Below are 14,344 nucleotides of genomic sequence, written 5' to 3' on the forward strand. Positions count from 1 at the left end.
GACCATACGAAAATATTTGATGTACTAAACTATATATACTCACCGGACACTTTATTAGGCAATTAGCAATTCAACTGCTTGTTAATGCAAATTTCTAATCAGCCAATCACATGGCAGCAACTCAACGCATTTAGGCATGTTGACATGGTCAAGACAATCTGCTGCAGATCAAACTGAGCATTAGAATGGGGAGAAAGATGATTTCTGTTACTTTGAACATGGCATGGTTGTTAGTGCCAGACGTGCTAGTTTGAGTATTTCAGTATTTTCATTTTCTTGGCACACTTTGGGCCCATTAGTACCTATCAAGCATTGTGTCAACAGCACAGCCTACAGGAATATTGTTGCTGACCAAGTCCATCCCTCTATGACCAGTGTACCCCTCTTCAGATGGCAACTTCCAGCAGAATAACGCGCCACGTCATAAAGCGTGAATCATCTCAGACATGAAACTGAGTTCACTGCAGCAGCTGCGTGATGCTATCATGTCAATATGGACCAAAATCTTTGATGAATATGTCCAGTAGCTTGTTGAATCTATGCCACAAAGGATTAAGGCAGTTCTAAAGGCAAAAGGGGGTCCAAGCCGGTACTACTAAGGTGTACCTAATAAAGTGGCTGGTGAGTAGGTAGAAAACAATCAACCCTTGTTAATTCATAACTAGCACGTTAATATAACAAACACAAGCACGACCAAATCTGACAGAATAACAACAAAGATTTTTTTTTATTTCTGAAAATTCTAATTCAAGTGCTGTGATAGTACGCAATAACAACATGAATAACTAAACTAGCAACCGATCATTAAAACACACTCGAGATACTTCTTCAGAAAGACAAACTTTACAATTCTTCCATTTTTTCCCTCCGTTTATCAGCAATAAAACAGTGTAGGAGCATGTAAAAAAACAAATCTCGGCTGACTGTACACAGTGATGTCCATGTGCTGGAACATATTTACAAACACAAATGTCAGACTGTTAATATCCAATGGGCGTCAACCACAGATAGCACCAATGATAAGACCAGACACACGTGAGAGAGAGAGAGAGAGAGAGAGAGAGTTTGTGGGCAAATAAGCACTGTTGCTGGTTAAAAACGAACAAACAATCATATCAAAGCCAGATAAACAATGACTTAAACCTATTTCCCGTAGGCCAACATTATACAGTCATGCATTCAATGATCACCTGCATTGACAGATGTATAAAATTGTCATTTTCTTATTAATCTGTTAAGGCAGTAACATTTTATCGGTAGTTATATATTTATATATATACATAGAATTAAGTATGGTGGAACACTTTTTCCAGAGACAGCTACAGAATTGAATGAAACCAACTCAGTATGATCTCCACAGGGTAGGGAACATATAAAGAACACTTGTTTTTCCACATGTATGAACTTCATGACTCGAATGTTGATCAATAAAAAGCTTGAAGAGTACATTACAGGTGCAAAGTCACGATCCGCTTCATCTACACCCAAACTAAAACACTAAAATGTAGATTACAGCTGATTTTTACAAAGTTGTTCCTGACAAATATCATTTGCCAGCTCTTTAAAATAAAAAGACAAACACACAACGACTGTCCCTTATGTCTTTTTTTTTTTTTTTTTTGTCTAGTTTTTGTCGTCCTTTTTTTCTTCCTCTTCAGTAGGGTATGAATGCCAGGTGAGGCGTTCCTCATAAAACGAGATGACCACTTGTGGACACTTTACATTCGCCTCCTTGGCTGGTACCAGATCAGCTTCATCAGAGTTTTTCCTGTCGTGTAAAAACATGCAAGATGTTAACAACCAACTCGCCTCATATTACTAATTCGAACTTTTGAGTTGAAGGAACTGAGGGCAATTGTAACATCTACATCCAATTTCCTTGCAGAAGTCAACAACATTACAATTGTCCTCCATCATGGGGGTGATCGCAAAGGTATGGCTGTATTTTGAACATGCAAAATTGAGTTGCACACAATAACGATGATGTTGTCACAAAAAGAAGAGGGTATTTTTAATCATGTTAATAATAAGACTGTTCTTTTTTTGCTGTATGAAAATGCAGGTCAGATGTCAGCATACTTGACATCCAGAGGAAGATGGAGCTTGCGTCAGGCTTGCATGCGTATGTATGAAAGGGAATGGAGTCTTATGTGGTCGTGTCCTAAAGGGGTAGCTCACTCACAAATGACGATTGTGTTATCATTTACGCACCCGTAAGTCCTAACAAACAAGTATGTGATTGGCCCTGTTTACTGTCTTAGGCCCTGAATTTTTTAAAAAACTTTTTAAAGTCAAAACTATTAGCCTTCTTAAGCAATATTTTTTTATTGTCTACAGAACAAACCACTGTTATACGTTAGCTATGTTTCTATTAACCTATTCTTATGCACATTTTAGCTGGTTGATGGAAATGTCAAGTTGCACATAAATTTTAAAAATGTGAATAAAAAACATGAGCATAACTGAGTAGGATAAACGTTTTATTCCATAAGAAAAGATGCGCATAAACTACAATGGAAACACTTTTACAGAACAAATTCCATTATGAGGATTTTAAAAAAAAAGTCATGTGATTTTGTTATAAGAGATTGTGTGATGGTAAAAATGTGTGTGAGTGAATAAACCAGTAGGCTGACCACATTGTAAAACATCGTAAATGTTGTTTTGGTCATTCTAAAAGGCCTAAACCATTTCAGTATTAGTGTTATTATATTAATATTTACCTCCAGAACTGTCAAGAGTGTCTGTGCTCCGTGTCTCACTCCTCCAAATGCCTAAACGCGTTCATTGCACGTTGGCACACTGTCTTCTAAGCGCAAGCGGAATAACAGCACGGTGGTGTAGTGGGTAGAAGGTTGCTGGTTTGAGCCCCGGTTGGGTCAGTTGGAATTTCTGTGTGGCGTTTGCACGTTTTCTACGTGTTGGCGTGGGTTTCCGCTGGGTGCTCCGGTTTCCCCCACAAGTCCAAAAACATGTGGTATAGGTGAATTGGGTTGGCTAAATTGTTCGTAGTCTATGAGTGTGTGTGAATGAGTGTGTATAGATATTTCCCAGAAATGGATTGCAGCTGGAAGGGCATATACTGCGTAAAGCATATGCTGGATAAGTTGGCGGTTCATTCTGCTGTGGCGAACCCGGATTAATAAAGGGACAAAGCTGACAAAAAAACGAATGAATGAATGTGTTGAGAAAATCTTTCCGTTAAACTGAAATGTAACAAAATTGGGCTAATAATTTGGGAGGGCCAATAATTCTGACTTCAACGGTATATAGACTGGATTTATGTGCTAAACTGGAATATCAAATGAAACATTTGCAAATAAATCACTGTTTCCTTCTAATGAGTCAAAGAGAACAAAACCGTTACTCCCTGATAAATCTGTGCCAAATATCATCTGGAATTTCTGCGTTAGGAAAAGCCACTTGGGGCCTTTTTTCCTAAATTACAAATGACTTGTGCCTCATTCAAAACAATGAATGAAAAAGTTTAAAAGTTTTTCCTACTCAGTTATGCGCATACAATTTTTTCTGTGCATTTTCAAAATTTAGATGCATCGATTTCCATGAAGAATTTTTTTATCCGATTTTCCAAATTGTGGATAAAATAGGTTGATGGAAACATAGTTAATGGCTACTGCCACTTTAAAAGTGAAACCAAAAAATGATAAAGGCAAAACAAAATGAATACCTACTGGTGGTACATCTAGTTCGTATAAAGTCAAACAATGAATTCATGCAAGAAACTGAACATTGTTAACAACATTATTACCTTTAATTCAGTTTGTTTCGGAGTAACGTCCGCTTCGCTACCTTTTTCTTCTTTTGGGCCATTTTTTTGATGTAAAGAACTAAATTAACCAGCTATTGTAAAAATAAAACATTATCATATTTCAACGACTTAAGCCAACTTTTTTAATTTTACCTAATTCGTATAAATTCGTACATTATCATTCCTACATTTTAGTACAATTTGCTCATCCCTAATGATGGTTGGGATTAGGGGCGGGGTTTAGTGCCATGCCTCCTTTTCATTAGCATATATTTTCGAACAACTAAACTCATACAAATGTGTTCCAATAAGTCACTAAACTGACAAAACGTATAGTTTCGTTTCCTCGTGAGATCAGGCTGGATATTTTGTTATTCTGCAATATATAGTGTGGCATGAATACATTTTCACCACCAATTTCAATTTGCATAGAATTGATTGTTTTAGATTGATTGGGATGATTCTGTAGGGAAGCGCATCTGCATATAATCTAATAAACAATCTACAAGCGCAGATCAGTACAATAAATAAAACATACAATTGAAATAAACAGTGTTATATCTTTTCCGAGTCTAACAATATTCAGCTACAGTACTTGAATTATTCAAATAAAATGAATTCAATAAAATGAATGGTTATTGAAGTTACAAATGGTACAATTTCTTATATTCGAATGTTATAGGCCTCAAAAATGCATGCAAATGATGAATCATAATACAAACTCAATATTGCCTGTCCTGCGATGTGACTTTGAGAATGATCACATTACGATATCGATGCTGTAATGATATATTGTGCAGACCTTAACTGCACAAACTAAAACATTTTGTGGCGAATCTGTGTTACTAAATGAAAAATACATTTTTTGGATGTGCCTGATAAGCAGAACTTTGGCTTAGCCAAAATAATTGCGATGCTGCTGGGTTTACAAAGTTCAGTTCTTCCGGTACAGTGACTAAACAGAGGAAACAATTCACACAAAAAAGGAATAAGACTTTTCCCTTTATGCAAGGACGTAAGTTAAAGGTACTGTTGTGTAAACAGTGTTCAGTTTCTTGCACAGACTAGGACATCAATGCATAGTTATATTTTTGTTTTGCCTGTAGAGCTTTTAGACTCTTAAAGTGTCGATAGCCGCTAAACTGGATTTTATGGATCATCATGGACTAAAATTTCAGCAAAAAATATTAAATGCTCTATAATAACAAAACACATTTTAAAGTGAATTACCAGCAGATATAAATTTTGGTGAGCAACTATCCCTTTATTATCACGCGTAAACAGGGCCTTTCTTTCTTTTGAGGAATACAAAACATTTATTTGTTTGTTTATTTTTCACCCATACAAGGAAAATCAATGGGCTCCAAATTTTCTTGGACCCCAAATTCTCGTTTTGTGTTCCACAGAAAAAGAAAAAATCATAAAAGTTTGGAATAAAATGATGGTGAGTAAATGATGACAATGGTCATTTTTGGGTGAACTAGCACTTTAACAGTGTTTCGGGACAATTGCAACACTTTAGTGACATTACAACAATCCAAATTATGCCATGAAAGGAAAGTCCTCCTGGGAGAAAGATTTAGGTGTTGAAATTTCTGATGAACAATGAGAGAAATAGCCCTTAAACAGATCCATATGTCGTCAGTATGAGCAAGGAATGGCCTCATGAATAGTAACTTATTTCCAGATGTGGACCCTGCATGTGATCGTTGTGGGCTAGAGCCGGCAGCACTGGCTCATGTGATTAAGAGCTGCCCAAAATGATCATCTTACTGGAAAAGTCTTCAAGAATAGGTCAAAAACTGACAGATCCAAATCCCTGGATTGCAGTTCTAGGCATTACTGTTTTTTGACACTCAAACAAAATATAGTTGCTTTTGTCAGTCAACTAGCACAAAGGTTAATGTTATTAAACTGAAAACAGAAAGCTGCACCTATATACGTACATCTAATGAGGGATTTATTGACATATTTGGAACTGGAAACAAAAAGATTCTCCCTAAAAAAGATCTCATCATATTATTTTACCTTCTTATATATTGTTTCCCAGTACTTGGTTGCAGCTGGAAGGGCATCCAGTGCATAAAACATATGCCAGAATAGTTAGCTATTCATTCCGCTGTGGCGACCCCTGATAATAGGGGACTAAAGAAAATAAATGAATAAATTGTTTGTATATAGTATCTTTTATTGTTGATGTTTGTTTAATTAAAATGTTTGTTGGACCAAAGTTTTTAAGTCAATGTTTCTTTAAATTATCTAAATTAAATGAAAGTAATACAAGGAAAGAGTGGTTTTAGATGTTAATACAATGTACTATAAGACTTCAGGTCTGTTTTTGAAAGAAGTCTCTTATGTATGGATGCTTGTTTCTACAACATTATTGCTTTTTAATGCTCTAAATGACAATATTATTATATGAAATATGGTTAAAAAAAATATCAGACCTTAAATGAAAAAACTGACATTTTACTCAAAGATTTTTTAGATATTATTATAGTTAAAAGCATGTTTTGATTCCAATGAGGACCCATTTATATTTCTGTGTCAAGTTTATGAGATTAGCCTTTGGAAAATCCCATACTCTTAAGCTGCGATCACACTGGGCATTTCCAACCATAGACTTTCATTCATACGCACGTGAATGCGTCAGACCGGAAACGCGGGGTCATGCATCAAGTTTCGCAGATTGCTGCAGTGCAAAGCTCAAGCTTGGTGAACTCTGACCTGCGAAATCGCATTACTTGACTGAGTGAGACAAACCGAGGATTAAAACACGACCTCTCTGGTCAGAAATTTAAAACACAGAGCAATCGCTCGCTTTTTTGAATGTCTAATAATCTTGTTTATTCCTGCTCCTTTTCGCAGCGCCGCACGACAGAATATCGCATGCTCAAACTCTAATGTGGCAGCAGCTTTAGACCTAACCTGATGCGCATCTCACAAAAAATGTAAATACAGGTGTCACAATAACAGGAGCACAAGATCTGTGATTGGTCGGCTTGGTAGCAGTGATAAGTGTGGGCGAAGCCGAGAGCCATGGGAGCTGATTGAGGCCAGTGGCGTGTATGTTAAACGAGTAGCTCCAATTGGATACCTCTGTTTTGTGTTCATTTTATGATTTAAGTTGTTGAACGTTTGCCAGTTCCCACCTCTTTCTTTCTTTTCTAAATAACTGAGACTGAGCCACTTCTACAATAAACTCAAAACACTAGCAAAGAAAATCCACAGTAAACCTGCTTATTACTGTACTAGAATTTTGAATCAACATGGACAGAACAGAAGTATAAATGCTCACAATAGCATCGGATATGTTCAAGGTATTCACTATGGGGTATGATTATCAATTAATGCAGAAGTATAAATCAAAATCCTTAATTTGGTCAAATAGATTTAATGATTATTAAAGATTATATATGTTTTATATATTATAGTTTATTTCTTATAATAAAACCATAAACAATCCCATTTAAAACACAATGGAGTTCACTGCTGAACACAGTTGTCAAGGTGCACCTGCCTTTGCATTTGTTTGCTGATGTCTTGTGCATGGTTTTCTATCCGTCATGTTACAGTATTTACATTAAAAGTCTGATTTATTTAATTGAAACTTCATTTCAATCACTTTTTTGAAGCTCACCAATTAAACAAACAAACAAAAGGATATTTTAAATTAGAAATTCACCTCAACCTTCCACATTCTCCCTCTCAGATGGGATGGCGGGCCAAATCAAAGGTCACCATTGGCCAACTTTGGCCCACAGACCCTAGCTTGGGCATCACTGCTTTTAACAGCAAAATAAAACTACTAATTAAATTTAGAACAAATAATTTGCTCGAGTAGAATAAATGCTAGATAACGGCGATTGAAGAAATTTAGTGTGTTGCAATTGCCCCAGTCTCTCCTAATGCTGCTCAGGAACTGTCCCTCTAATCCAAAACTTGTTTTGTTTTTTTACGTGTAACAATTTCCATACAAACCATTTCATGAGGAACATGAGTTCTCCACTTGAGTCTGTAGCACCAATAATCCTCTCAGGATCCAAACCACGTGCAAAACCTCTGAGTTTCTCAGGCTAAATTAAGAGAGATGGCATGTGAGACACTGTTGAGCCATTCAATTTCTTTTGGTTTTCTAATCTTTTAAAGACACTTCCTGACCAGCTTATTGACATGGAATGATGTAGACATCTCAAATCCTCAGATCGACATGGCTCTTACCTCATCCTTGCGCTTTTTAGTTTCCTTCCCATCTCCATCCGTCTCGGCCCTCCTCTTGCCTCCAGATTCAGCAGTTTTCTGCGACTGGAGGAATTCTGCTATAAGGTCAGGACAGTCAAGGTTTTCGTCCGGCTCCCAGGTGTTGTCCTCACTGAACAAAAAAGTGAATTAAACTCTTAAGATTAACCCACAAAATCAAGCTGAAATCTATCTGCAGACACTCACTCAGAGAAGCCTTTCCACTTGAGGAGATATTCAACTTTTCCCTTCACCACGCGCCTATCAAGGACTTTTTCCACCACATATTCTTCTTCTTCTTCCTCCACCACTTCTTCCACTTTCTTTTTGTTCTGCTTTTTTCCTGCTGTTATTTGCTTTGGTTCTGATTGAGAAACTGGAGCTGGATACAAGAATGGCGAGTTAGTAAATAAACATACGAGCTGACGTAAATCATTAAGCACAGTTTATGCCAAAATACCACAGTTATTACAGTAGATGTTTTGGCAACAATATCGTGGTAACTTGACATCTGCAACTACCGCAATCAAGAAGACATTAAAGGGACAGTTCACTCAAAATTCACTAACAATCTAGCTAGGAGTTATTCATTCATTTTCTTTCGGCTAATTCCTTTTATTCATCAGGGGTCGCCACAGCAGAATGAACTGCCAACTTATCCAGCAAATGTTTTACACAGCGGACGCCCTTCCAGCTGCAACCCACACACACACACTACAGCCAATTTAGTTTATTCAATTCACCTATAGCGCATGTCTTTAGACAGTGGGAGAAACTAAAGCACCCAGAGGAAACCAAACACCAACACAGGATAACATGCAAACTCCACAAAGAAATGCCAACTGACCCAGCAGGAACTTGAAGTAGCGAATTTCTTGCTGTGTGGCGACAGTTCTACCCACTGAGCCATCGTGTCACCAGCCATGATTTAAATTTTGTTAATGTGTCTTCACTTTCATATAATACAAAGGTCTCAAACTCAATTCCTGGTGAGCCGCAGCTCTACAGTTTTGCTCCAACCCTGATCAAACACAGCTGATCCAACTAATGAAGGTGTTCATGACTTTTGAACACCTTGATTATTTGGATCAGCTGTGTTTGATTAGAGTGGGAGGAAAACTGTGCAGAGCTGTGGCTCACCAAGAATTGAGTTTGAGACCCATGATATAATGGAGCTCAAACAGACTGCGAGAAAATGCCTTTTTTCCGTATTTTTGGACAAAAAAGTTAGATATAAACTCATAATACTGATAAGGAAAATCTTTCTGAGTTTATATCCTGTAATCAGGACTAATTTAATCCTTTGTTTACATCACACAATTCTAACTTGTTTCGTAGAATGGCTATTTTGAGTCTATAACTAGAAATAACAAGACACAAACAAGTCAAATTCTGAGAAAAAAAAGTCTGAATTCTGAGTTGATGTTTGACAATTTGAATTTGTCCTTGAATTCTGAGATTAAATCCACCAAATTCAAACTTTTTTCTCATAATTGTGATGTTATTTCATGAAATTGTGATCTTAGAAACTCTTACACAACAACAACTCAACACTGATTTTTTTCCACATTCAAGTTTACATCCCACAAAGCTAACCTTTTTTTCTAAAATTTGCAACTTTTTTTAGAATTATTGGTTTATGGGTTGAAATTTTGAGACTCTAGGTATGGGGCGATAACTGGTTTCAAAGTATACTACGGTTTGGAAAAGTCAGAGTTTTAAAACAAACAAACACAAAAAAAAAAAAAAATTGTTATTCGTTATACCACTCCCATGATATATGTAAAAAAAAAAATAATGTCTGTGTTTTTTATGACTTTTGTATTTAGTTTTATAGGGCGGAAAAGGACCATCCACATCAAAAGCTACTAGTCAGCCCATGATTCAGCAAAGATCTGAAAAACAACTCACTTGTATATACCAACATATTTACTTTACTTTTTATCTAAAGAAAAAAAAGATCTGCAAAGATGCCTTTTCAAGCTGTAAAGACGCGTGTTTTGAAACTAATGAAGACAGCATAAGTCAATGATTTATTTAAATTATTTAGACTGACGCGTTTACTGTTCCAAAATATTTAAAATGTTTAATAAAATAAATTATATGGTGTTTAATGAAGAAAAAGTTGTTGTTTTTACCCAGACATTTCAAAAGAACATATTTTAGAGCCATAATGAATACTGCGAAACCATGATATTTTTATCCAAGGTTATCATACCATCAGAATCTTATACCGACCCATGCGTGGATACATAAATGATCAAAGATGCAATTCTGGGAGAAAAAAAAAAGAGCTGTGTTTGTATTCATTGAATTTGCAAGCTATAAACAAGGATTTGAGAATAATACAAGAACTTTTTTTAATTTATGATTGTCTTTTTTTTTCTTCTTCTTCAAAGTCCTGTTTACATCTTAGTTTTATTTTTTTACCCTTGCAAATACAATTTCTTTTTTCTCAAAACTGCTATTGTATCAAACCTGTTAGATACAAAGTTGCAATCATGAAAGTTACAAAGTTCAAGGGTTCAAGTTTAAGGTATCAAGCATGCTTGCAGTTTTGTCATTTTTCTCTCAGAATTGCAGGTTTATAACGTAAAACTTTAAAGTTCAAAATTGGGGGGCGCAAACTTGCAATCATAATAAAGTCAGAATTGTGATATGATGAGTTGCATATACATTTTTTTTTTATTTCGTGGCAGAAACAAGTTTCCATAGTTCATATTTCCAATTTACACAAGTCATATTGCAATCCACAGAAAAAAAGACAAGCCAAACAGATTTTAAACAATGTGTATGAATTAATAGGTGTACTGTCCCTTTAAATCAATACAAAAATATATAACAACGCTTCTTAAAATAACGAAAATGATTTCATGTCAATTTTACAGCAACAGTAACTACGATGTTCAGACGGATTTCCTTGTTTCTATTGCAAACGAATTAAAAAAATCCAAACCTTCAGTCACAGCAGCATCGGCTGATGGCTCTGACGTTTGGCTCATATTTCCAAGGACTCTTTACAGCTGGAAATATATAGAGACTTTGTAAATAAATATCAATAACACAAATCAATATATTGTCTAGGAGATATAACGACAACAAATATTCCGTAAACACACCACACAGCTGAGTTACCTAAAGACTGCAGCTGCACGACACATCTGCATGCACAATATGACAAACATTAGGACTGTTATGCATTATAACATTAGCGACGGCAGGCCAGCGAGCGCGCGCGCGAGAGAACCTCTTCACAATAAATACAATTACATGCTTCGCGTGCACGAGGGAATGCACAGGCAGTTGCTTTCTCAATTTTGCTCCTCCATGTTGTTGTAGACAGCACAAGCAAGCTATTTGACGTCTGCTGAGGTAAAACATCTTGCATCCCTGCCGCAGCACATTTGATCGCTGCGATTTTACCACAACAAACACTATTTACGTGCACGAGTTCGCGTATCGGCGGCGCGCAGTCAAACCACTTACTTGTATCTCGCCGAGATAAAGATGAGGCGAAGCTGATCTGCATGTATTTTAAATACGAAATGAATCGGTTGCAGTGATTAATTACGGGACGGCTACTGTACTGTGATGCCGCTGAATGTGGCTCTTATTCACGCCCACTTCCGTATTAAAAATGAGACAAAACCTTGACTTCCGGTGTAATTATCGCTCTGGTTGCTTTCATCATAAAAGTAGATTTGTGTTTATTTCATGATTTGGAGGATTGAATTGTGAAATGCGTTGAAAATTGTTAAACATCTACTATCTTTCTTTTCTTTTATTTCGTCCCTTGCTTCAACAAAGCAGATGTGAGGCGTCTGGGGTGCAACATCTGGGCTGCATTTGCTGTGCAGAGGTGTTGGTTGTGGTCGGTATTCTGGCTTCCTTTCATCGATATAATAGCAATGTGATAATACATGCTTTGCACTTGATCACAGCAGTGCAGTAGCTACAGTGCAACAGAAAACTTGCAAGATATTGTTTTCTTCACTGTTCGGCTGCATAAAAGCATACATACAACTCTGACTTTATCAAATGCAGCACTGCTACTGCTTTGCTTTTTTTGTAAATTGTACTTTAGTAAAAATAGTTTGGTATATGTTCTTTTTTGTAAATGGCCTTTTCAAAATATACTTTTCTTTTTGAGATATCAGCCTCAGATTTGAAACAAGCTACCTATATTTAATGGCTTTGATTTTATTTATTTAGTGAGATTAAAATGTTTATTTTGGGATTTTTAGGGGATTAATACATTTTATATAATCTATCAAGTGTCATTTTTAAAGAAACCTGTAACCTAAGGATATGCCTTATTCAGGATTCACAAACGTTTAAGTTGAACATTTCTTTTTATGGTCTATGTTCTAAAAAGCGGTTATAAGCAGGATATAAATGTATTATTTCTTCTGCAAAAACAAATTTCTAAAATGGCCAAAATGCTAATAAATTTAAAAATGTAATGGCAGTGCAAGGCACATCAAAGGGTTAAGCCTATTTTTCATAAAAATACTTTTAATTTCACGATTCAGTATTCATAATATACATTCACGTCTACTTTACAAGATAACGGGTTGGACCCACTTTTGCCTTCAGAACTACCTTAATAATTTGTGGCATAGATTCAACACTGGAAATATTCCTCAGAGATTTTGCTCCATATTGACATGATAGCATCACAGACTTGCTGCAGATTTGTCGGCTGCACATCCATAATGTGAATCTCCCATTTCACCACATCTCAAAGGTGTTCTATTGGATTGAGATCTGCTGACTGTGTAGGCCATTTGAGTTCAGTGAACTCATTGTCATGTTCAAAAAACCAGTCTGAGATGGCTCGTACTTTATGGTGCATTATCCTGCTAAAAGTAGACATCAGAAGATGGTGTCATGTTCGAATGGAGACCCAAATGCAAGGGAATAAATCAACAAAGTTTATTTATGACAAACAAAAAGCAGTAGAGAGTTCAGTTCTTCAGAGCAAAAAGACAAAAGTTTCTCCTGGGAAACAGGGAAAAAAGGCAGTCAAAGTGCTCAGCCTGCCAGTCGATGCAGGACTGGTCAAGAGCAAATCTTCACAGATGCAACGGTAGAATAGAACAGGACAGACCTCAGGCTGGCGAGCAGATGATTGGGCTTCACCCAAACTCAGACTGTGGGCAAAGCAGAGGTGAGCCCGTGTGCAGGTGGATCAACAGATTACATGATGAGATAGGAGAAGACAAGACGAGACACAAGGTTTTCCACAAGACTAGACAAACTTGGTGTAACCCAAACAGGTAAGACACAAGGGACGTTAAGCTTACTGCCGTCGAGCAATTATCAAGCGCAGAACGAGGGAGAAGGGGAGATAAATAGCCAACGATCAGAGAAGAGAGAGAACAGGTGAGCATGATAGGAACAAGAGGGAGACAGGTAACACAAAAAAAAATGACAGATGGGTACACTGTGGTCACAAAGGGATGGACATGGTCAGCAGGAACAATACTCAGGTAGGGTGTGGCGTATGATACTCAATTGGTACTAATGGGCCCAAAGTTTACCAAGAAAATATCCCCCACACCATTACACCACCAGCAGCCTGAATCGTTGACACAAGGCAGGATGGATCCATGCTTTCATACTGTTGACGGAGAATTCTGAACCTACCATCTGACTGTCACAGCAGAAATCAAGACTCATCAGACCAGGCAATTTTAGAGGCTGTGCAAATTGTAGCCTCAGTTTCCAGTTCGTAGCTGATAGGAGTGGCACCCGGTGTGGTCTTCTGTTGCTGTAGCCTATCTGCCTCAAGGTTTGACGTGTTGTGTGTTCAGAGATGCTCGTCTGTATACCTCAGTTGTAACGAGTGGTTATTTGAGTTACTGTTGGTTTTCAATCAGCTCAAACTTGTCTGGCCATTCTCCTCTGACCTCTAGCATCAACAAGGCATTTGTGCCCACAGAACTGCCGCTCACTGGATATTTTGTTTTTTTCTGACCATTCACTGTAAACCCTAGAGATGTTTGTGTGTGAAAACCCCAGTAGATCAACAGCTTCTGAAATGCTCAGACCAGGCAGTCTGGCACCAACAACCATGCCACGTTCAAAGTCACTTAAATCACCTTTCTTTCCCATTCTGATGTTCGGTTTGAATTGCAGCAGATTGTCTTGACCATGTCTACATGCCTAAATGTGTTGGGTTGCTGCCATGTGATTGGCCGGTTAGAAATTTACATCACTGAGCAGCTGGACTGGTGTATCCAATAAAGTGGCAGGCGAGTGTGTGTGTGTGTGTATTCATAATGTTATTTTTGTGATTATAATAAATGGGCAATGTTTAGTCAAATAGGTAAA

The 14,344-nt window shown here is 37.1% G+C and overlaps 1 protein-coding gene across 6 annotated transcripts; it reads right to left on the minus strand.

Moving 5' to 3' along the window:
* Positions 1-700: 700 nt before the first annotated feature.
* On the minus strand, positions 701-11,613 carry cbx1b (chromobox homolog 1b (HP1 beta homolog Drosophila)). 6 transcript variants are annotated; one of them, NM_001002090.1, is given in 6 exon segments: positions 701-1,768; positions 7,751-7,845; positions 7,991-8,141; positions 8,216-8,390; positions 10,965-11,031; positions 11,495-11,613. In NM_001002090.1, coding segments are annotated over 5 exon segments (612 nt in total). In that variant the 5' UTR covers positions 11,011-11,031; positions 11,495-11,613; the 3' UTR covers positions 701-1,623.
* Positions 11,614-14,344: the final 2,731 nt, after the last annotated feature.

The sequence above is a fragment of the Danio rerio genome, chromosome 12 (assembly GCF_049306965.1).
Source record: "Danio rerio strain Tuebingen ecotype United States chromosome 12, GRCz12tu, whole genome shotgun sequence".
NCBI classification, from domain to species: Eukaryota; Metazoa; Chordata; class Actinopteri; order Cypriniformes; family Danionidae; genus Danio; species Danio rerio.

Bases quoted from the DNA above. Each gene is read 5' to 3' on its own strand.
- cbx1b (XM_005156237.6), bottom strand. From the start codon at position 11,010: ATGAGCCAAACGTCAGAGCCATCAGCCGATGCTGCTGTGACTGAAG. The intron at 8,391-10,964 runs GTTTGGATTTTT...TCTTGTATCCAG, and splicing joins CGATGCTGCTGTGACTGAAG to CTCCAGTTTCTCAATCAGAA. The intron at 7,846-7,990 runs GTAAGAGCCATG...CTCTTAATTTAG, and splicing joins CTAAAAAGCGCAAGGATGAG to CCTGAGAAACTCAGAGGTTT.